Genomic DNA, 21,438 nt, shown 5'->3' with positions numbered 1-21,438 from the left:
ATGTATTTGTGACGAAAATTGTAGAGAATTAAACAAATTATTTGCGCGCACCTGCTTCGTGCTGAGGAGGAACCAGAGTGGCTGAAGCAGACGGACGTTCATGGGCGTGGACTGCAAGCAGAAGCGCAAGTGGTTGGACAGGGATCGTCGGAGATCTTCATCTTCATGATCTTTGGTGCCTCTTTGAAAGGAAGAACTGGTCAGGAACTAAATCATGAGGCAAGCTTAGTGACCATAACGGTATCAAGATCAATCCCGAGTGTACCTGTGTTTGATCGACTGGTGCAGCAGATCGGTGGTCACTTTCATCTGGTTGAGGATGGCGAGTTCCTCCAGGACGGGCCAGAGCTGAGCCCGGCGAGCCAGCCGCAGCAACAGCTCGCGGTCCGGACCCGCACCGTCTTCCATCTCTTCCTCGTTTTCGGCTTCGGACAGGGAATCCAGGAGGCCACAGGCAGCCAAGTGTCCCTGCTGCTGATCCACACAGGTATGTAACCTCTCCAGGACTCCTGAAGCATTCAGAAACGTTATTTTTTCCTTCTCATTGCGCGCCGTTTTCATCCCATCAACCTATTTCTTGTCATTGCGCGGCTTATGCAACCTACCACTGGCGTATCATTTCCTGGCTATCATGCACCACAGACGTAGGCTAGCCTACAAAGCTAACAACAAGCAAGACAGAAGGCAACAAGAAGTATAGAAATAACAGACATTCCTGATCTCCATTATCTTTGCTCTGCTTGTTTTCTATATGGTGGATGTTTAGTCTGGATACATTCATTAGGTAATTTGAAATTCTTTTGTATTAATATATTAATATGATGTGAGGCCCAGTTACCGGCATGACACTAAAACAGGTAGGAGTAATGGCTACTTTTTACTTAAGTACATGTCACAGCCCAAACCTCATTACTTTAGTGAAAAAATGTAGTTAATACTTAATCTTTTACCTGAATCTTTTAAAACATGAGTATCTGTACTTTTACTTGAATGAAGGATGTGTGTACTTTTACCACCTCTGCAAATGAGGCAACCACAGCAATGGCGTTTAGCCCCATAATTTACCTGTATTCTGTGCATCAATTAGGAGGTTAGCCTGAAGGACCAGACCCCAGCCTTCCAGCAAGGCTTCCTTGCAGTCTGTTCTCATGGCGACCCCCCGCAGACGGGCCACTTCCCGTTTCCACAGCGAGTGCTTTCCGTCATTCAGGCGCAAATCCTTAACGTCAAACACTTTGCTGAACGAGCAGAGACGGGAGGAGCATTCGGCCACGCCCTCCAACTGCATATAAAAGACAAGACGAAGGTCACCTTCATATTTCCTACCATTTGGTTTATTCGCCCAACCTTTGCAACCTGATGTACCTTAAAAGGAAGGGGCTTTCCCAGGGTCTTCTGAATGCTCTTTAGTGCCAGGGCTACAGACACTGAACTGGAAAGTGTGTTCTGGATCGCTGAGGAGATCGTCTGCAGCTCTTGCTGCCCTCTGCCATACACACACACACACACACACACACACACACACACACACAAGGTTATTTTATTAAACGGATTTGCAGATATGAAGCAAATTAAGGAACGCCATTAACAAATGCTGCTCACTCGTAGTCTCCGTCGCCCATCAGGAGCTGGGGCAGACGAAGTACCAGGTGTTTGTGGACCCACTGCCAGTGCAGGGAGAGGACACAGACTCCGCGGGCGTCCGCTGACAAGGAGTTACACACATTCCAGAAACGGTCTCTCCATTGGAGAAGCTGCAAGATCTACATGAAACCACATGCAGAAGCACGTGATTTAGAAGACGCATTCTGTGTAACCCTATTAAAATGACACAAAACAGCCGCTCACCTCGAACATGAGGTGGTCCGAAATGTTCGGCTGATCCGTCTGCACGGCCTGCAGCACGAACGAGTCCCAAAGGTCAAAGAAAGAGCGCAGATGCACAAGGACCGGATGCGGCAGCTGCGCAATGTCTACTGTTCCTTCAGAAAAAAGAAACGAGGCGACTTATTGGGTAATAGGGGGAAAAAAATGATTCAAATACATAATATAATACACCATATGGGCAAAAGTATTGAGACACCTGACTTTTCCAGCCATATGCTACTTCAAACTGTGACCCTGAAGTCAGAGAGACACAATTGTATAGGACGTCTAGCATGAAACTTTCTACAAGAAGCTCCAAGAAGATATGCTTTACATGGATTGGATATGGTGGAAGATCTTGAGTGGCCTGCTACAGAGACCACACCCTATTGGACACCCTTTTAAGAATTAATTAAAACCTTACCCTAGGCTTCCTCAGCAAACTTTTTCAGCAAATTGTTACCACAAATTTGGAGGCACACAAGATGTTTTCAGATGCAGGAGAACAACAGCTCAGAAAACCTGTTCCAGCATGACAATGTCAATGTGGACAAAGCCTGCTCTATGGATAAGCTGGAAGATCTCCTGCCCAAAACCTACTAAACACCCTATTACTCATCTCAATGCATTCCACTACCCATATTATCTTCTTGACTTGACTATTTACTATGAGATGAAACATCACCCCAAGGTTCCTTACCTACATCAGTGTCCGACTTTAATCATGACTAAATTAATGCAGTCTGATGCTAATTAATTCGTGGCTTTCGTTTTAAAGGCGAACAGAGGGAGTCAAGGAACCAGTAAAAACCTTTGGAAAAGGCGGTGGCCAGTCTTAGTGCACTGTGATTGGGTGACGCATTTCCAGTGCTGCTGCATAAAGCTGCTCTCTCCTCCCGGTCCAAGAGAATAATGATCCTGAAAAACGACATGGAATGTTAGAAATATTCAACGCTTGTTCTTGATATGTCGATCAGGAGAACTCGACTCGGACCTGTTTGCGACAGCATAGAGCGCCTCCATGAACTCCATACAGCGCTCCTCATCCTCAAAGTTACACGTGTTGGCCAAAATGTCCAGGTACTGTTTGTTCCAGCGCATGTCGACCAGGATCCTGTAGTCATCTGAAGACGGGAAGGAGGAGCGTTCGGTTACTTTGCATCGTTCACGCCATAGTTCCGAGGCGATGCATGTGCTGTGTGCGTACCTGTGCTGTGGGGTTGAAGTTGTTCGGTCAGGTACTTGCCCTTGCCCACGAGCTTGCTGTTAAAGGCTGCTTTGAGAGCCTGATTTCCCGCCTCAAGCTGCATCAGCGCCGCATCTGCAAACCACAAACCGCATCCTAAAACACTCTTCTAGTTGTGAATGAAAATTTCTTTTTTCGCAATTACGAACTTTCCTAAATTTCCAAATAAACGTCGGAATTGGGAGAAATAAAGTCAGAACTGTGAGGGGAAAAAAAAAAAAAATCAGCCGTCTGGCCATGATGACGCACCTGGTACATGTTTGTAGCTTTTGGCAAGGTGCGAGAGCCAGCTGCTACGCAGGACCCAGTCACTGTGGGAGGCCCTCTCGGTCAGGATCCGCACTGCCGTGGGAAGGAGCTGCTGAGCGACCCTTATCCGGTCACTTGCCCCGCTTTCTGGAGAGAACTGCAGCGTTTCCAGGGCTGCGCCGCTCTGCATTGCCCTCTGCAGGTCGGTCAGAATCAGCGGCCGACTCCTGGATTCACCAGTTCAAGGATACAGATGTTAATAGAGCCTTTCTAACAAGTTGTTCGGTGGTGTAAGCTGAGTGTATGTGGCTCAGACCTCTTGCCGTGTAGGCTGAGCGTGTTCAAACAGTAGAGGAGAACCTGGCCGTCCCTCTGGACAGTGGAAAAGCACGAGTCCTCCGTGGACTGCAGAGCAGAGGGTACTCGATCCGGCCACACGCCTGCGCACAACAGTCCACTGCCCCATTCTTCGGAATCCAACACGGCAAGCTGCCTTTCGATCAGCTCCTGAGCCAGCTGTGGAAAGAGGAGAAGGTGTATGAGAATGCAACATCTTTTAAAAACGTGATTGGATATAATAGTTATTGCTGAAACTGACTTTCCCAGCAACTTTATGGTTCCCACAAAGTTAGAGGTCTTTTTTGATTGCGGTACCGTTAAATTTTCTCTTTCAGTGAACTAGGAGACCCAAACCTTTTGGTTGGCAGTGGTGCGTTGACAGAGGGCATACGCTTCACCGCATGCCTGCAGTAAGGCGCTGGGCAGATCCACACCTCTCTGCAGCTGACCAGACAGCAAAGCGGCCGCATGCAGTAGAGATGACATCGAGGATGCTGGCGAATCTGGGACCAAAAAAAATAAATCCATAACTCAATTGAAAGGTGACTGAAGCTTGCAGCAATTTTTGGATTTCCGTGTACTATTTCAAAAGTGCTTATCCGAAAGCACTCACCCCAGATGGCCGACTTGATCTCGGAATGAACGGCCATCAGCAGGTCGCACACGCAATCTCCCGTCACTCCCAGAGTGTGTAAGATGGTCTTCAGGTCCAGCGAGTCCCAACAAGCACCTTCGTTCTCTCCCGGGATGTAGATCTCGACGCCGCGGTTCCTCATAGCACGGGAGATCTCTCCGTGCGCAGGGTCCATGGTGAGAAACAGCCTGGAGATGATGAGAGGACATGGTGCATCAGGTTTTTTAGCGTTATATCAAATTTTCGCTTGGTGGAGGAGGAGTGTTGACGGATATACCTGAAGTTAGGGTGTGGAGTGATGCTTGGCGTCGTGCCGTCTATGACCCCACGCTCATTAATAGTTAGAGACCCGCCCGGTTCCAGGAGAGCATTCAGCCGGTCCAGGACAGACGCGCTTCAAACATACAAACACAGAAAATTTCAAATTGCTGTAGTATAGGAGGAAAGAAGCACTTAGAATTAACTTATTTAATTGTAAGAGGTAGTTTTCTTTCAACTTTTTTGGAATTGTAAAATAAAAAAAATATTGGAGCACAACGACACCCGGTTACTGGTTATTTTCTTAGAGCTGCAAATCCAATTCCATTTTTACTCCATATATACATATAAAATAATATACCAACCTGCAGAAGTTGACGTTGTCCATGAGAAGCCAGTCCCCGGCCTGCAGAGCTTGGACCAACGTGCCATCCAGCCACTCGAACCCGCCGCGACTCCAGCCGTCCTCCATTTGCGCCAAACGTTCCTTCAGCAGGGTGAAGTCCATCTGAAGCTTCGACATGTCTGCAAGCACGTGAAAGGCAGGATTAAACAGATTCTAAATTAGTCAGCAGCCTAAAAAAAAAAACAAGACATTTCTACCCTGTTAGATGTATTTTTTATTTTTTTTTACTTTTGTATCCATTTGACAAACAAACCAAATGTTAAAGGATAAATATCAAGAAGATGTAGCACTGAGAAGTTCAACCCCAATTACAAAAATGATGGGAAAAATGTTAAATATAAGTAAGTACAAAAAATAAAACGATTTCCAAATCTTATAAACCCATATCATGTATTCACAATAAAATCTGTCTGCAGTCTTGACCTTCAACCGTTTGAAAACGTTTGTCGCATCAGGAAAAAAAAAAACACAACAAAGAACACCCAGAACTGTTGAACAGCTAGAATCCTGTATCAGACACATATGGGATACAGTACCCAACTGTTCAGAAGATGTGATGCTACACAGGGGTAAACATGGCCCTGCCCCAACTGGTACACCAGACCCCAAATAATACATTTCCTCAGTTTAAACTACTAATGTGTTTTATTTTTTTTATAAATAATTTTACACAGCATTTTAACTTTTTTGGAATTGGGGTTGTATGAAGTGAAGTTTGCTAAGCTTCGTACTAAGCCTCGTTTACAGTAGCACCGTAAACAAACATTTCCTGCTGTACCTGTGAAGACCTTCAGCTTGGTGTTGAGCTTGTGGAGCAGCACAATGATGACCTCAAGCTTGTTCAAGGCCTCGAACGTCAAAGTGCCATCGGCCGTGTCAAGCCCCTCGTCCCTCAGCCAGCGACGGAACGTGCTCCAGGTGCTCAGTAGGAACTCGGTGTCCTGAACCGCCCCGTCTAGAGACATCAACCCACGTCGTGTGACCATAGCCACCACGTAGTCCATACTCTCCAAGACCTGCTGCCAGGGCCTGATGATGTCCACCTGAGGAAAAAGAAGAAAAAATATATTAAAAAAAAAAAAAACCCAAAACACATGTACTTATTCCAAATACAGATGAGTATTTCCTCTTCTTACCTGCTCGAATCCACCCAGCAGTTCGGTAGTGTCCATGGCACTGTTCATGGCCATCACCCTCAGCCTGTGTCCGGTCAGCAAGGCTAGCAGGTGTACCAGACTGCTCTTCCCGCTGACGCTGGGGCCCACCAGTATGGCCATCCATCCCATTTTTACGCATTTCATCAAGGACTCCAGTGGCCGCAGGGCTTGATGAGTGATCGAAAGAGGAGGATCCAAGACGACCGGCGCTCCCCCGCTGCGCTGGAGAACCGACGAGCCGACCTTGATGGAGTGCAGAGGAGAAAATGGGACACGTTCCAAACGAATTATCGTGACATCGCGTTTCGAACAATGCGCACTGACTAACCTGCAGATTCAGTGGCGTAATGTGAAACTGCCTGGAGCCCACGTGAGGCTCGAAATCTTCGGCGAACACCTTCCTGAACGCAGACAGCACCTGAGCCTTATCCGCTTCCGTTCTCATGCGGTCGGCATAAACCAGGCCGACGTGCTGACCCGGGTTATAGAATGCTGTGGATTGGTCGGTTTGCATCAGCTGACACCAGCGGAAGAGGTCTCGCAGGTTGAACTCCCACGGTCCTCCTTTCTGACCCCATTTCCTCTCCAATATAACCTCGGTCACAAGCTAAGACGAGGAGAACACACAGAAGCAGACAAGAACTCTGTGACTGAGCAGAACCTGATGTGCAGGACTTAGTTACTTAGTCACAAGTAATACCTCAATTATTCCCTTCATTGTACTTGCGGACCCAAACCTGCAGCAGCATCACAATAACCTTGTGTACAAAGCCAGCTTTGTGGTATGCTTTCCATGGTTTGGATATGGTAGAACATCTTGAGTGGCTGCTTTAGAGCTCAAACCCTACTGATTCTCCCAGGCCTCCTCTTGTGGCTACATGAAATCTCAAAAATCTCCACAAAATCTAGTGGAACATCTTCCCAGAAGAGTGGAGGTCATCATAACAGTGTAGGAGACTAAACGTGGAATGGGATACATACCAATCTGATGGTCAGGTGTCCTAAAACGTGTGTATGAACAGTTATTTTATTAACATTTATTTACATTTTTTATGCTCGTAACCACACCTTGTTGCTGAACCGAACCATTTTAGAGATGATCTGCTCATTGATGTTGGGAAAGATAGAGTTGCCAATGAACTGCATATCTTCACTGGTGAGCTGGTCCACATACACCTGCAAACACGAGAAGTAAACATCAGACCAAATAAAAAGAAAAAGTAAAGTGGTAAAAGAAATGGGGTTCTGCATATCTGAGAGGGATCCGTACCTGAGTAAACCTGTTGAGGAAAGACCTGGGTAAACCTTTGCGACCTCCTCCCTGCGTGAAAGGGTTCTGGCAGCCAAAGATCTTGGTTTTCTCATGCTGGACCTGGAAACGCATGCACAGTTCCGGGATGTAGATTTCTGCTCGGTGGTCAAAGCAGGCGTTCAGACCCTCCAACACTGACTGGGAGGCCAGGTTCAGCTGTGCAGCAAAGAAACAACAAATCTGTTTGGTTTCTCTTTCAGGATCAGTATATGCTCTGTGCCACTTTCTCTTGGACTCTCCAGAACTAGAGAGCTTGGTAGGAGGGGGGGGTGTCATATGATTATATTTTCCATAGGTGGAGATAGTGAGCATTGTTGCTTCCTGGTTTTTCCTGTGCATTGTGGGATTTTTTCTTTTAGGGAACATTGCAGAAAGGATTTTGCCATCCAGATTGCCGTTCTAATGGCCAACTTCCCAATCATTGCCCTGACACTTGAGCTTGATAGCATGAACGAAAGTTGCTACATCATGAAGGTTACCTCATCTAGGACAATCCAATGTCCAGCCTTCAGAGCAGCCAGAAGAGGACCATCACGCCAAGCAAACTCTCCCCCTTTACCGCCCTCAACTGGAAGGTCAGTTCCAAACAGGTCGGTAACATCCTGAAAAAAGAACAGGAAAATATATTTACAGAAAAGTATGAAGTCGGGTTTAGTCAAAGTCATTAGTTTACTATGTGAGCAGACACTTTACATGTTGGTACTTTTGAACCTCGGCTTTTTCAGGGGTTCAACATTCCCAGGGTCACTCCGAAAGTTTCAACCTACAGGGCCACCGCAAGGGTTCCACCTCCAGCGCCACCCAAAGAAATTTCAACCCCCAGGGCCACAGTAAGGGTTCAACCACCCAGGCCACCCCAGGGAAATCCCAGAGGTCCAACCCCCAGGCCCACCCCAAAGGCTTTAAACCCCAGGGCCACTGTTGTCCTCTTGAGCAAAGCCCTAAACCCTTTAACAGTTGACCCTGTGTCCTGACCCCAACCTCCCAACCGGTTATACAAGCATGCTAGTAATAGTAACCCTTTGGTAAATTCTGCATTTCTTCTGGTCGGGGTTGTGCCATATAATCTTCTCCCGCTTAATTTTTTTTTACTGACAACTATTATACCAATTGCCTCCTCCTTAAAGAGGGTACATTTTACGCAAGCCACTGTAATGCTCCCAAAAAACCATAGTTGCATACTGTCTGCTCCGAGAGGTTGATTCTGACGAGTTGGTTGCCAGAGGCTTTGGCAAGTGCAGCCACCAGACTAGTCTTGCCCACTCCGGGGGAACCCTCCAGCAGGATAGGTCTCTGGAGCTTTAGAGCCCGTAGGATGCGCATGGTATTCACCGCCGTCGTGCCGGCCCCCAGGGCGTAGTCCAACAGACTGCGGGTTTCACTCTCATGATCTGGGGAGCAAAATTAAGCAACCGTGCATCACTCATCATCTTAACGCAACTTATTTGATGTACAAGACCAGTAAGAGCCTCGCTCACCGGCCATAATGTAGAATGGCTCGATGCCAAAGAAGTCGGCCCCCCAGCGTGGCTCCCGGTTCAGAGTGTTGTCATAAACCCTCAGGGCCTCCTGCATCTTCTCATCGAGCTTGGTGATCCGGCGTAGCCTTGTCTCCAGAAAAGCAAGACAGGCCTTTCTTGCCGACGTCACATTCTCGGCTGCGGAGACGGTTGTCCCTGAGGAGAAAAAAGCACCAAGCAACCATTAAAGCAAGGCCGTTTTTTGAAACAATTTCTGCACTTTAAACCTTGCAGTGGCCATCAACCCAAAATTGACTCACCTGATCCGATGCCATCGATGTAAACAAGGCAGGCGGCGTGGATGAGGGCGGTGACCGTATCAAGCCTCTGGTCCCACTCCGGCTCCTCGATCTCCTCCAGACCCATGAAGCTGCTATCATGCCTCTCCTCATCCTTCTCGCACACGGAGTTCAGGAAGTCCACCCAAGACAGGATGTCCCTTACACTTAGGATGCAGCGCCTCCCAAACTCCTGATTGGTCAGCCAGTCGATAAAGTCCAACATGAGCTCGGCGATGTCCTTGCCTGGAGACAAGTGGATGGAGGCATACTTAGAAACAAATACAGCATCGATCAAACTTGGAGTAGTCGAACATGTACCTTGGTGGTCGTGCTGGTCTAAAGAAAGACCTGCTCGCAAGTTGTGCTGGATGATCTTCATCAGGTCTTCACGGCTGTTCGACTGAGGACACCAGATCTCTGTGAACCGGTTCCTTAACGCCGGGGAAAGCTGGACATACAAAAAAATACGTTTAAATTTAAGCCTAAGATTAACTAACAATGCATAGAGTACTTTTTTCCCCCCTTAAGTACAAACCTCTTTCTTGCCAAAATCTCCACCGGGGTTCATAGTGGCAGCCAGTCGGAATTTCTTCCCACCGATGATGAGCTCGACGTCATCATCGTCGCCACTGCCTTTCTCCGCCAGGACCAGAGATTTCTCAGTCTCCAGGACGCTGCAGGAAGCCAAGGGGTGCAAAAGGGAAATGGTTGAAAAGTCGGAAATGGTATGTGTGAATTATGTATGAGTTTGCATGCATGTTTTTTCCACCTGTTGAGTCTTTCCAACACGGAGTCATCAGCCAACGAGATCTCGTCCATCAAAAACATGCCTTCTTGCTTCATCGCAAGCACCAGGGGTCCATCGCGCCATTCGAACAAGCGCCCGTCTTCCGACTGAGGGAATAGAAACAACTTGATAATAAACGGCAAAATACGACTGCCCTGGTTCCTGTGTGTTCAAGCAAAGGATACACTATATTTGTTTCTGCTCCAAAGGTTTGTATCGTACCCGTCCTGTTCCGGCGTGTCGGACCGGCCGCAAGCCGCCCAAGAAATCCGACGTCTCCATGTGCAAGTGGCAATTCACAGCAAAAAACTTCTGTCCAGTCAGAGCGGCAAAGAGCTGGCAAATTGTGGTCTTTCCACACCTAAACAGGCATTGTTTAGCTTAACCGCTCAACTTCTATTAGTTCTCGAGATATATTTGAGTCAAGACGAACTTTAATAATTTTTTTTACCCGGTATCACCAATCAGGAGGACTGACTCTCCGAAACGGAGCGCACGGCCCACCAGAACACCAAGCCTCCTCATGCTTGCGGTCCAAACCACGTGACCGAACTCCTCAGGCATTCCTGCAATGCTGGCCACAAAAGGATCTGCCAAACAAACGCACAAATGTTGATGTATATTCCTCACTAATACATTATCAACCCAGAAAACCTTGATTTCTACTATCCAAAGCATCACCCACGGTACCACCCATTTGGTACATGGCACTCAAGCTTGATATCAATACTTTTTTTGTCTTTTTTGCGCCATTCCAGATTCTATGGCCTTGCTCATGGCAGAAGCCAGGTTTAGTAATACAAATATAAAACTTTTTTATGTTTAAGATTTATTTTTTCTTCAAAGACCTGGATAAACTGGATTAATAACCTTTCCAAAAGTATCAACGGAATAAAACGTTTCCTTAAAGGGGGTAGAAGTTTTACAGTCCAGCAAAATATTTTTAAGGGACATTGGATTCTGATAAAATGGGCATTTTGGGGAATTTTCTTCTGATTTTGTGTTAGTTTTAAGTGTCCTATCAGACATCAAGTGTAAATAAAATCCCAGCAATTGCTAAAATGAAAACGTTTTTATATTTATATAAGTTTAGACTCTGATCCCATTCCGACTGCCATGTCTGGCGTATGCATTTAATGGATTCTTGGTACCAAGCAGAAAAACCAAAAAATGTTTTTGATTCCAAAGATGATGATGATATCAGTACAATAAGTAAAAATGAGGTTTAAGAGGCTTTCCTCCAGGACGCCCATCCCCCACTGAGAGGTGCCGTGGGTAAACGGAGTGGTGAATCCTGGGGTGAACTTACTGAACTGAGTGGTAACCTGGGCCTCGGAAAACAGTGCATCCGGTCTTATCGTCCTCTTAAAGTGCTTCTCCAAAATGTTCTGTATGGTCGAAGCCTCCTCTGGCTTACGAACACGGCCTGCCAAGAGCATGTACCCTAAATCGGCATAAAAACGACAAAGGTCAAATCCACGTAACGCAAATTTTACACCCGAAGCAAGAAGTGCAAGGTTACCGTCGTCGGCGAGATGTTGGAGCCAGTCACGTGACGAGTCGGTCTGTTCTTCAAGTCTGTAGCGCTCGGCCCATCGGAAGAGATCTCTGAGCGTGATGTAGCCGTGCTTCCCGGCGAACACACTGGAGCCCCGCCGCAACGACTGAGGAAAAAAAAAAAGGAACGTGGATATGAATAATCTAGACAAACGAAACTAAATGCAGGCCTATGTTACGGACGAATGTTTGTAGACATCTTGAATGTGCTTTCTAAACTTCCTCTATTATAATCGCCTCCACTCTTCCGGCTACAATTACGTTAGTAAAATCAGGTACTGATGAAAGTGAGGAGGCCTTGGGATGATGTTTCAATTCATCCCAAAGGGGTTCAATAGGGTTAGAGTGCTATAGAAGGAGATCTTCTCACTCCAACCCATGAAAAGCGTTTCTTCATGGAGCTGGCTTTGTGCACAGGCGCATTGTAATGCTGGAACAGGGTTCACAATCTATTGCAATTGCGTGCCCTCACCTGAAGGTTCTGCATGACTTTGACCAGTTTAGTGCAATACGATGGAGGAAGGCTGCAGCGCTGGTGCAGGATGGTCTCCAGCTCCTCGCTGGGCAACTCGTCAAAGTGCAGCTCCACAAAGCGATTCCTAAACGCCCTCGACAGGACCTATAGGGGTTATAAATGCGATAATGAAATATACCGCAAGACTATTGCGATTCATTTAACGAGTGTTTTTTTTTTTTTATCATTTAATGGTACCTTTCTGCCACCGTAGAGACCTGGTGGGTTCTGGGTAGCGAAGAGCATGAACCTGGGATGGGCTTTCACCACTTCCTGGGTCTCGGCGATAAAGAGTTCCCGGTTGTCGTCTAGCAGCCGGTTTAGGGCTTCGAGGACGTCGGTGGGGGCGAGGTTCAGCTCGTCCAGAATGATCCAGTAGCCTTTGCGCATGGCGTCGATCAAGACACCTTGAACAAACACACAAACTCTTCAGCTCTTAAAGTCTAGACCATGGGTATCCTATCTTTTTCACGAAGGACCGGTATGGGTGCAGATTTGACAGTCGTTGAAAATAAAAAGTCATTCGGTTTAAACAGGCAGAAATATGGTGTGGACTTGTTTTGCACTATATAAAGGTACTAGAAGGGCATTACGATATCTAATTTTATTAGTACCGGTACTTTTATAGTGACAACTGTAATTCTGAGTGTTCGGCAACAGGGGGCAGCAATCACATGTGCAGCGCACTGCTTCTTTGTCTGAGTGCGTATATTTTTTCTCCTCTTAGATGCCCTATGAATTTCATGGTAATAAATTTTGAGGCTTGAACATTTTTTAATAATGAATAACTCAAATGTATTAGTATAGATTTCGAAGTCCAAATTTTGCTATCGTGAGGACACTAGGTATCTTATCCCAAGTATTTACATTTTGATTTACTCAAACTGTACATTGGAGGAGAAAATCTTTGCAAAAAAAAAAAAAAAGACGACACCCGACCACCTTCTTTGAAGACGAGCTTCCCGTGTTCGTCGGACGAGTAGCAGCCGATGTACTCCTGGATGTCGGTGTGCTCGTGGTTGTTGATCCGTACGCACTGGTTCCCTGTGGCGGCCGCGAGCCACCGCACCAGGCTGGTCTTCCCTACCGACGTCTCACCCTGGAGCAACACCGGGTGGATGCTGAAGACCAGAACACGAACAAAGAAATATATTTAGACCGATTCGCTCAAACATGCTCCTTGGAATGAGATCTCTCTCCATCATACACACTCGTACAGTATATGACCAACACCCCTTTGGGATGGATTGGAACACCAACCCCAGGCCTCCTCACCCTCACACACATCAGTGACCCTCATGGCTGAATAAGCACAAATCTCCACAAAATCTGGAAGACCTGGAAAGTGGAGCTCATCATAAAAGCAGATGGAGACTACATGTGGAATGTGGAATGAATGTGTATGATTACCCAGCAGCCACCACGCGGGCCAGATCTCGGAGGTTGAGTCGAACAGATGGAGTGAGGATGTAGCTGGGGTCTCGTGCTGGGTCCATATCGCCTTGACTCAACCAGTAGCCCTCTATCTGGATGCAGCCACGGGACCGGGGTTCTGGGATCGGCTGTACAAGAGGATAGAGAATGAATAAAAACAAGACACCAAAGGGCAAGAAAGAGAAGAAAGACTGTTGGGGGCTGGTTGGATGTAGACGGCTTGAGGATGTGACCTATGAGACCTGTGATGACGAGAAGGTGAAGGAGGAGGAGGAGGAGACTACGAGGGTAAAGTCTTATTGTTATAGAACTTTTACAATTCTCTTCAGTTGGAGACATTTTGTGCAGCTGATGGTGGTTCCACCCCAACAGCCTGAAGATCCTTGAAGTTACTGAGCACCTCAAGAACTTTGAAGATTGATATGGAGTTAATTAATAGCTACAGTTTACTATAAGAGTGATGAAGATGGGTTCCCTTTTTGAGTCTGGTTTCTTTCAAAGTTTCTTCTTCGTGTCGTTTCGGGGAGTTTTTTCCCATTGTTGTTGGGCACAGAGGCCGCTGGATCACTCGTTATGGGTAAACGTACAATTTTAAAGGACCAAACTTTTTAAGTTGCTTTGAGAGACGATGTCTATTGTTAAAATGGTCTTTTTTACGTAGCTCGGAACCACAAATCATCCTAAAGTTTTCGCAGGCTAGTTTTTATTGTCGCCAGACACACTGACTTATGAAAGTCAGTGCTCCCTGTGCCTGTGTGTGCTGTTGGCGTGTTACAAAACTAGTCTCAAAATCTTTTTATACCACCTCATATACTGGGAATTACAAGGACTGGAAAGTACAGAAAACAACAGATTGTGGCATTATGTGTGTGCAGATACCTGTTTGAGACACTTGATGTTTCCTCCCAAAATGTACTGCTGCACCATTTTCTCCACCACAGGATGGGAAATGCGGTCCAGTTGCGTTAGAAAACTCAAGCAAAAACCCTGTACGCGCACACACACACAAACACACATTTAGCGACGTTTCCAGCAACTAAGCATTCGGATGTCTTCTTCGGACGCCTCACCTCATAGAGCGAGCGCTGGATGTTGTAGCAGGGGTTCGTGGCGACGTACTTGAGCGCACGGCACAGCGTCCGCAAGCTGTAGTGAGGTTTGTGGCCGGTACCGTCCACCAAACACGAGTTGGCCTCCTTGCGAACAGCTAAATAGAAGCTACACCGCACAAGAGAGGTTTATTCAGACAGATAACGACGTACAGGAGTTAGCGAGCGAGATTCGGTGCGCTTTCATTTCAGCAAACCTGATGATTCCGTGGATGGTACTCCGGTTCAGGTTTAGGCCTCGGAGGTAATCCGAGACCAGGATGCGCAAGTCGCTCTCGCTCTCCAGCTCTTCCACATAGAGCTCTGTAAACCGGTTGCGGATTCCCAGGGGGAGGTTCCTCTTGCCCACGTCGGTGGCCGGGTTCATGCAGGCGAACAGGCGGAAGTCTGAGTGGCGGACCAGGGGTTCTGCATGCAAGAAAAAAAAGTTTTTTTTTTTTATTGAACTCTATAGGTAATCCACATCAGGACTAGAGGTTGACCAATTCATCGGGTTTGCATCGCCATTCATCGGCACCAGTAGCTGATTGCTGGAACTATCTGCAAAAATCCTTAACCATAGTTTTCGGGGTTGCATCTGCCATTATACTAAAATAGAGTGACCTCTAGAGGCAAAACACTGACACCACGTGCTGTTTGTTCTCCGGCTCACCCGTATCGCCCCGATCCAGCAGCACCAGAGACCCGGCGCTGCCTTCCAGAAGCCCGCTGAGACACTCCAGGGTCTCTGCAGCCGCCAGGTTGATCTCATCGAGCAGGATCCACTCTCCCTTTTTGACTGCTTGCGCCAGGGTACCCTAAACACACACACACACACACACACACACACACACACAGTGTTAATGCTGTTCTGCTTGGAGAGTGTTTCTACACATGAGGACAGATGCGCCTGAATGTGCTTTTACCTCGACAAAGGCAAAGACGAGCGTCGATTCCCGAGCTCGGATCTGCTCCTGGGTCTGACTGAGCCTCAGAGCGAGGGCCTCCCACTGCTGCTGCAGCATCGCGGCTGATTAACACAACACACATTTGTAACTTCCTTTCCATTCACATACTGTATACACACAAACACACAAAGTGAAAGACTACAGTACCATTCGGCTTGTCCTGCAGCTCCTTGGTGAGAGCCGACTTGCACACGTGGTCCATGAGCTTGAGCAGGTCCTGCCAGCGTTTGCCCCGGAAACACGTCTGCACGTGACCCAGGAAGGTGATGTTCTGCTTGCGCGAGTATGTCTGAGAGAAAAGGTCCTCAAATGCCTCACGGAGGGGCAACAGGATGAGCTTGTGGTCCACTGGCTTGTACCTGCCCGCCAACACCACACACACACACACGCACACACACACACACACACAATCAGTTTACCATTATTATTATCACTATTTTACTTATTTTTAATAATAATTATTTCTAAAAAACTAATTAATATTTAAAACATTTAAATCTCATCATAATATACATAATTATTCTTAAACACAACTAAAAACAATATTTTCTTAAATATATATTAAAAAAACGCAATTAAAAACAAATTATCTTAGTTAAAACACAAAAATCGGAATAAAAAATCATCATAATCATGAACAATTATGATAATTAAAAAAGTAAACAAATGCACATAAATAGATCTTTATAATAAAAAAAAATTACATTTCCATTTTTATATTTAAAAATACATCATATAAATAACAAAACTATTTAAAAGATTTAATAAAATCACAAATATATGCTAAATAATTAGAAATAAAAATAATTCACAAAAATACATAAAACACAAAAGAATTGTATACAAATAGTATCCAGATAAAAAAAAAAGGAAATTACAAAATAAAAAATAATTTACTAAATTACTTAAATAATAAATACTAAATAATAAAGAAACCTACACGAACATGCTGTTATAGACAAATATTGAATGGGAACTTCTGCTCCATAACTGACATTCCTGAATTACTCTACCCTCAGTTGTGTTGACTGATGGTTCTGCTTTCCAGAAAACCCCCGATACTCACCCTCCCAGGAGATCAGCCGTGTCGCTCTGCTGGTTCATGTTGATCACACGCAACTTGTGTCCTGAAATCGAAGCACATATTTACTATAAATTCTCAGGATTCTGCTTTTTCTGAGAGTCTGTACAAAAAGGTCAGTAGTCAGGACAGGAAGGTCATTCGGCTCACCTGTTAATCCGGCTAGGTATTGCACGGTGGAGGTCTTCCCTGTGCCCGTCTCTCCGACCAGCAACACGGGCTCTGCCTTCGTAACGCACACCGCCAGCTGCTCCAGAAGCACGGCGGACGGCCGGGTGGCAGCGAACGTTTGCTTCTCTCTGTAAATGACGCTACGGTTTGAATACGCTTCAAAACTTTGTTAATGTCAATTTAAAAATGCGGTTCGAAGTAACCGCACGATACCACCAAAAGTTTGCGGACGCCCGAGCCCCTGCGCCCGGATTGCACTTTTTTTGAACAACTTATTCCATGTCTGGTTCCCAAATTGGTGCTATTAATAAATAATAATAAGCTCCACTCTTCAGGGAAGAGGACTAGATTTCGAGGACCATGTATGTGTGGAGAGGCCTGGGGTGCCTTTCCAATTTATCATAATGATGCTTTTGAAGAAAAGTTTCCAGCTGACGTCCTAAACAGCCCCAATGGATTCAAAATTAAACAAATAAATCGGGTGTCCCGATACTTTTGGCCTTATAAATGATCTCGTAGTATACAAGGCCAAAATAGCACCTGTTTACACCATTAGTCTCGTATGTTCATGATACCACCTCGAATAGCTGGAAAAGTAAAGTCGGGTGTCCCGATACTTTTGCCAAATAACGGCAATCTACTGTAAAACCTGGTTTACATCCGGCGTACGACCTTAAATACACCATTTCTTGCTGCGCTGTTTCCAGTTTGCTCGCATGGCCCTGCGTTCTTCGTCTAATGCCCTTAAGGCTGTGCCAATGTGGCCGGACAAATCAATTCAATGTTTATTCAATTTACCAGCAGGAGGGCGATGCTTTCAGGGCAAAAGCGGGCATGGACCAAAAGCTCCTATCAAGCCCCAGAGACGGACAGAGTGTAACAGAGAGACAGGACATAGAAAGCGAGATAACGAGTGCGGGTCATTCGAGGCGAGCGACTCGTGGAGTCTCTTACACGTTGAGGCGCACGGCGGCGCTCTGTTTCCGCAGCAGCATGGCGCGTCCGACGGTCACCTCCAGCTCCGTGATGCTGATTCCCGGCTGGTACATCTGACAGAAGTGCTGAGCCTGAAACGGCAGACGGGAGGACGGTTTTATCCGTGACACAATATTCACAAAAAAAACCCCACAATCCAGCAATCTAATAAAAGGGGACATTTTTATTTTAGTTTAATTATAACTATATACATTTTTTTTATGAATTATATCAATAATTGTTTTATATGATGAATCATAAAAAATTAAGTTTGAATGATTATATAATTATTATTTGTTTTCATTAAATTAATAATTTTTATTAGTCAACCATACTTTCATAATTTTATTTATTTCATAAAAATTTTTTTTTTATAAATTGTGGTTATTTTTTAATTATGAATTATATAAATGAAAAGTGCATTTGTAAATCATTATTAATTATGCAAATAAAATATTTACATTATTTTTATTCATCAAAATGTTCTGTTAAGAATAAACAAAACATTTTTTTCAAGAAAAAGAAGCAGACGTCCCTAAAGATTTCTATTTTTAAAGACCAGATTCAACCTCTGAAATAAATCTGGAGAAAAAAGAAGTCACGTTTGTGTCACACTGAATTGTTTGTTGGGTTTCTTGCTTTAGTGATGACATTCATTCACACTGTATGAGATTCCTGTGTCTATAATACTGATGGTTTCTGTAGACGTGGCGACATCATGACGGTATTAATAGACGGATTGATGACTAATGCCACTAAAAAATTTAAGTCTCTACTAATAAAAATGTATGTTTTTATGTTAAATTAATGAACGAGTAAAATTGATTCTGTACTCTGCAGACGGCATCAAAAAGCATCTGTAAATGGGCGGAGCTTCTTCCACTCTAAGGCTGGTAATATACACAGCTTGTCTCACACACACACACACACACACACACACACACACACACACACACTCCCAGTCTGATCTCACACTGCATCTGGACCAAGTTTCGGTCACAACTGTAGTCTAATGTTCCTTCTACTCAACTTGAGTCCAGATGTTTGGGTTATAAATGATACACATCAATTTTTCTATCACACTATATATAACTGTCAAATTCTATAAATCCATAATTGAAATCTTCACATTTTCATAACATTTAAAATTGTTCTTTTTCCATTTTCTTACCTTCTCTTTAGAGATGTTGAGCCTGGAGCCAATGATCTCGGCCAGCTTTAGGCGGCTGTCTGCTTTGGACAGCATGGCGGTGAAGCAGTCCAGGGCCTACAGCACACACACACACACACACACACACACACACACACACACACACACACACACACACACACACACACACACGTTACCACCCGAAACAGTATCGATCTACTTTTTTATGTGCCACACATCATTTTCTTCTTTAAAGTAACCTCAAGAAAACAAAAAAAACATATATATAATAAGTAAATTAATAAGAAATTAAATAAAATAAAATTAATAATAATAAAAAAAATTTATATATATATATATATATATATATATATATATATATATATATATATATATATATATATATATATATATACACACACACTTTTTTATATAATTTATTTTAATTTAATGTATTTTTTTAATACAGACTTTATTTTTGCGATTTCCTTCTCAAGGTTTCATTATAATAATAACAATAACAATAATAATAATAATAATAAAAAAATTTATCATCATCTCAAAACCTCTGATCTGATGTGAAGTTCTGCGCATAGTTTTGACCGTGTTTTTTCTTTTGGATTAAATGTTTTTTTTGTAGTTTTTTTGTCTCAGGATCCGATCTAGAAAAGACCTTCATGGATAAAATCCAGAACACACGAGCGAATAAAACAAAGTAAAATTCCCTCACTTCCAGGAAGACGTTCTGGGCCGTGTTAGAGGAGGAGCTGTCGAAATTCACAGAGATCCTCTCGCACCATTTTAGCAGATCCCTACACACACACACACACACACACACACACACACACACACACACACACACACACACACACAGTATTTTATATTCATTCCCCTCGATACACAAATGTTTTGTGGACACCTGACCTATGAGATTGTTATAATAATCGTATAATAAGCTGTTATAATGAGCTCCACTCTTCTGGGGAGATGTTCCACTAGATTTTGTGGAGATGTGAGATTTCATTCAGCTACAAGTGTGTTAGAAATGTCAGGTAGATAACGAGTGAGGAAACTGGCGAAACTCAACACTACCTCAGAGAGAGTCCTCGGCCGTCCAGGAGCGAGCTCCGGTCCTCTGTTGCGCTCTGAAGACCTGAGAGACCGACCGCGTCGTGGTGTTTGTCTCCGGTCAACTGACAATAAATGTCCAGTAAACGATCCACCACTACGGTCAAGTTCGGGTACTTCTTCACAACCACCTACGGGGGAAAAAAAAAACTCACTTGAGTATGAAAATATGTAGATCATATACACACACACACTATATTGCCAAAAGTATTGGGTCACCTGGTAATAAGTTTGATTTTTGCGCATCGCATTCCACATTTATTCCCAATTTGCTTATATATTTCCCTCCACTCTTCTGGGAATATGATCCACTAGATATTGGGTGTTAAAGCAGGTACTGATGTAGGTGAGGAGACCTGGGGTGCAGTCAGAGTTCACATTCATCCCAAAGGTGTTCAGTAGGGATGAGATCAGAGCTCTATTGCAGCAAGATCTTCCTCTGAAGCATGATCTTCAAGGAGCTCACTTTGTGAACAGGGGCATCGCCATGCTGGAACAGGTTTTGGGGTTCCAAGTTCAAGCGAATGCATAATTATAGTAAAGCGCATCTAAAGATCAGGTGACCCAATACTTTTGGAAATATAGTGCATACTCACACACGCGCACACACACACACGCGCACACACACACACACACACACACACACACACACACACACACACACACACACACACACACACACACACGTACATATCAAATACACAAGTTATTTGCCTCTTTGAGCTGCTCTCTGGTCATATTCCCAATCTGGAGCTTGTTCCAGTACTTGTCTAGTAGAGCAGCGTGAGTGCTCTGAGGACGATGCCACGCTCCACCACTGTAGAACATCCTGAACAACGACAGGAACGGAACAAGAATTACTCAGGGGTGTGCGTTTTTTTTGGGGTTTTTTCCCTTTTAACGCACAGCCCACAGAAACAACTTTCTAACAAAGCGACCAAAACCTGTCGAGTGAATTATTCGTAAAAAGGATTCCCGCTATGCGAAATTTTTGTATTTAAAAATCTAATCTAGGATTAGAAATAAATCAAACAGCAAATATGAGTCAGGTGATTCAAACAAGGAATTCCCACAATATTTGGTTTTTTTGGGTGCATTAATCAACAACACACCCACCAAAATTAACTGAGAAAAATTAACCAAAAAAATGTAAATAAATAAAATTATTAAAAATTACATATATATATATATATATATATATATATATATATATATATATATATATATATATATATATATATATATATTTATATAAATATCTGTCAGCTGATAAAAAAAAAAAAACTAAGCTTTTTTGTAAATTAATAAACACCACTC

The 21,438-nt window shown here is 44.4% G+C and overlaps 1 protein-coding gene across 2 annotated transcripts in view; it reads right to left on the bottom strand.

Annotated features, from left to right (window-relative positions):
• Window positions 1–21,438, bottom strand: part of mdn1 (midasin AAA ATPase 1) — a 47,307-nt gene that overhangs the window by 22,805 nt on the left and 3,064 nt on the right. For both annotated transcript variants that reach the window (XM_083534923.1, XM_083534924.1), the window contains exons 9-56: window positions 20,836–20,950; window positions 20,086–20,252; window positions 19,724–19,805; window positions 19,015–19,110; window positions 17,823–17,935; window positions 16,848–16,996; window positions 16,683–16,743; window positions 15,764–15,975; window positions 15,575–15,678; window positions 15,322–15,466; window positions 14,867–15,077; window positions 14,631–14,778; window positions 14,440–14,547; window positions 13,537–13,688; window positions 13,069–13,247; window positions 12,325–12,533; window positions 12,085–12,231; window positions 11,578–11,719; window positions 11,365–11,499; window positions 10,507–10,645; window positions 10,278–10,416; window positions 10,038–10,162; window positions 9,804–9,942; window positions 9,587–9,716; window positions 9,248–9,511; window positions 8,946–9,143; window positions 8,650–8,858; window positions 7,947–8,069; window positions 7,426–7,623; window positions 7,224–7,331; window positions 6,484–6,762; window positions 6,135–6,398; window positions 5,777–6,041; window positions 4,958–5,117; window positions 4,612–4,728; window positions 4,314–4,522; window positions 4,055–4,203; window positions 3,678–3,877; window positions 3,362–3,588; window positions 3,074–3,187; window positions 2,861–2,990; window positions 2,678–2,784; window positions 1,849–1,982; window positions 1,603–1,763; window positions 1,366–1,486; window positions 1,066–1,282; window positions 266–509; window positions 52–181 (exon numbers count right to left, since the gene is read on the bottom strand). In XM_083534923.1, coding sequence (XP_083391049.1) covers window positions 52–181; window positions 266–509; window positions 1,066–1,282; window positions 1,366–1,486; window positions 1,603–1,763; window positions 1,849–1,982; window positions 2,678–2,784; window positions 2,861–2,990; window positions 3,074–3,187; window positions 3,362–3,588; window positions 3,678–3,877; window positions 4,055–4,203; window positions 4,314–4,522; window positions 4,612–4,728; window positions 4,958–5,117; window positions 5,777–6,041; window positions 6,135–6,398; window positions 6,484–6,762; window positions 7,224–7,331; window positions 7,426–7,623; window positions 7,947–8,069; window positions 8,650–8,858; window positions 8,946–9,143; window positions 9,248–9,511; window positions 9,587–9,716; window positions 9,804–9,942; window positions 10,038–10,162; window positions 10,278–10,416; window positions 10,507–10,645; window positions 11,365–11,499; window positions 11,578–11,719; window positions 12,085–12,231; window positions 12,325–12,533; window positions 13,069–13,247; window positions 13,537–13,688; window positions 14,440–14,547; window positions 14,631–14,778; window positions 14,867–15,077; window positions 15,322–15,466; window positions 15,575–15,678; window positions 15,764–15,975; window positions 16,683–16,743; window positions 16,848–16,996; window positions 17,823–17,935; window positions 19,015–19,110; window positions 19,724–19,805; window positions 20,086–20,252; window positions 20,836–20,950 — 7,675 coding nt within the window. The remainder of the gene's footprint in view (window positions 1–51; window positions 182–265; window positions 510–1,065; window positions 1,283–1,365; window positions 1,487–1,602; window positions 1,764–1,848; window positions 1,983–2,677; window positions 2,785–2,860; window positions 2,991–3,073; window positions 3,188–3,361; window positions 3,589–3,677; window positions 3,878–4,054; window positions 4,204–4,313; window positions 4,523–4,611; window positions 4,729–4,957; window positions 5,118–5,776; window positions 6,042–6,134; window positions 6,399–6,483; window positions 6,763–7,223; window positions 7,332–7,425; window positions 7,624–7,946; window positions 8,070–8,649; window positions 8,859–8,945; window positions 9,144–9,247; window positions 9,512–9,586; window positions 9,717–9,803; window positions 9,943–10,037; window positions 10,163–10,277; window positions 10,417–10,506; window positions 10,646–11,364; window positions 11,500–11,577; window positions 11,720–12,084; window positions 12,232–12,324; window positions 12,534–13,068; window positions 13,248–13,536; window positions 13,689–14,439; window positions 14,548–14,630; window positions 14,779–14,866; window positions 15,078–15,321; window positions 15,467–15,574; window positions 15,679–15,763; window positions 15,976–16,682; window positions 16,744–16,847; window positions 16,997–17,822; window positions 17,936–19,014; window positions 19,111–19,723; window positions 19,806–20,085; window positions 20,253–20,835; window positions 20,951–21,438) is intronic.

The sequence above is a fragment of the Silurus aristotelis genome (assembly GCF_946808225.1).
Source record: "Silurus aristotelis genome assembly, chromosome: 29".
NCBI lineage: Eukaryota > Metazoa > Chordata > Actinopteri > Siluriformes > Siluridae > Silurus > Silurus aristotelis.
Note: the sequence above shows the minus strand (reverse complement) of the source record. Positions and strands in the feature narration are given on the sequence as shown.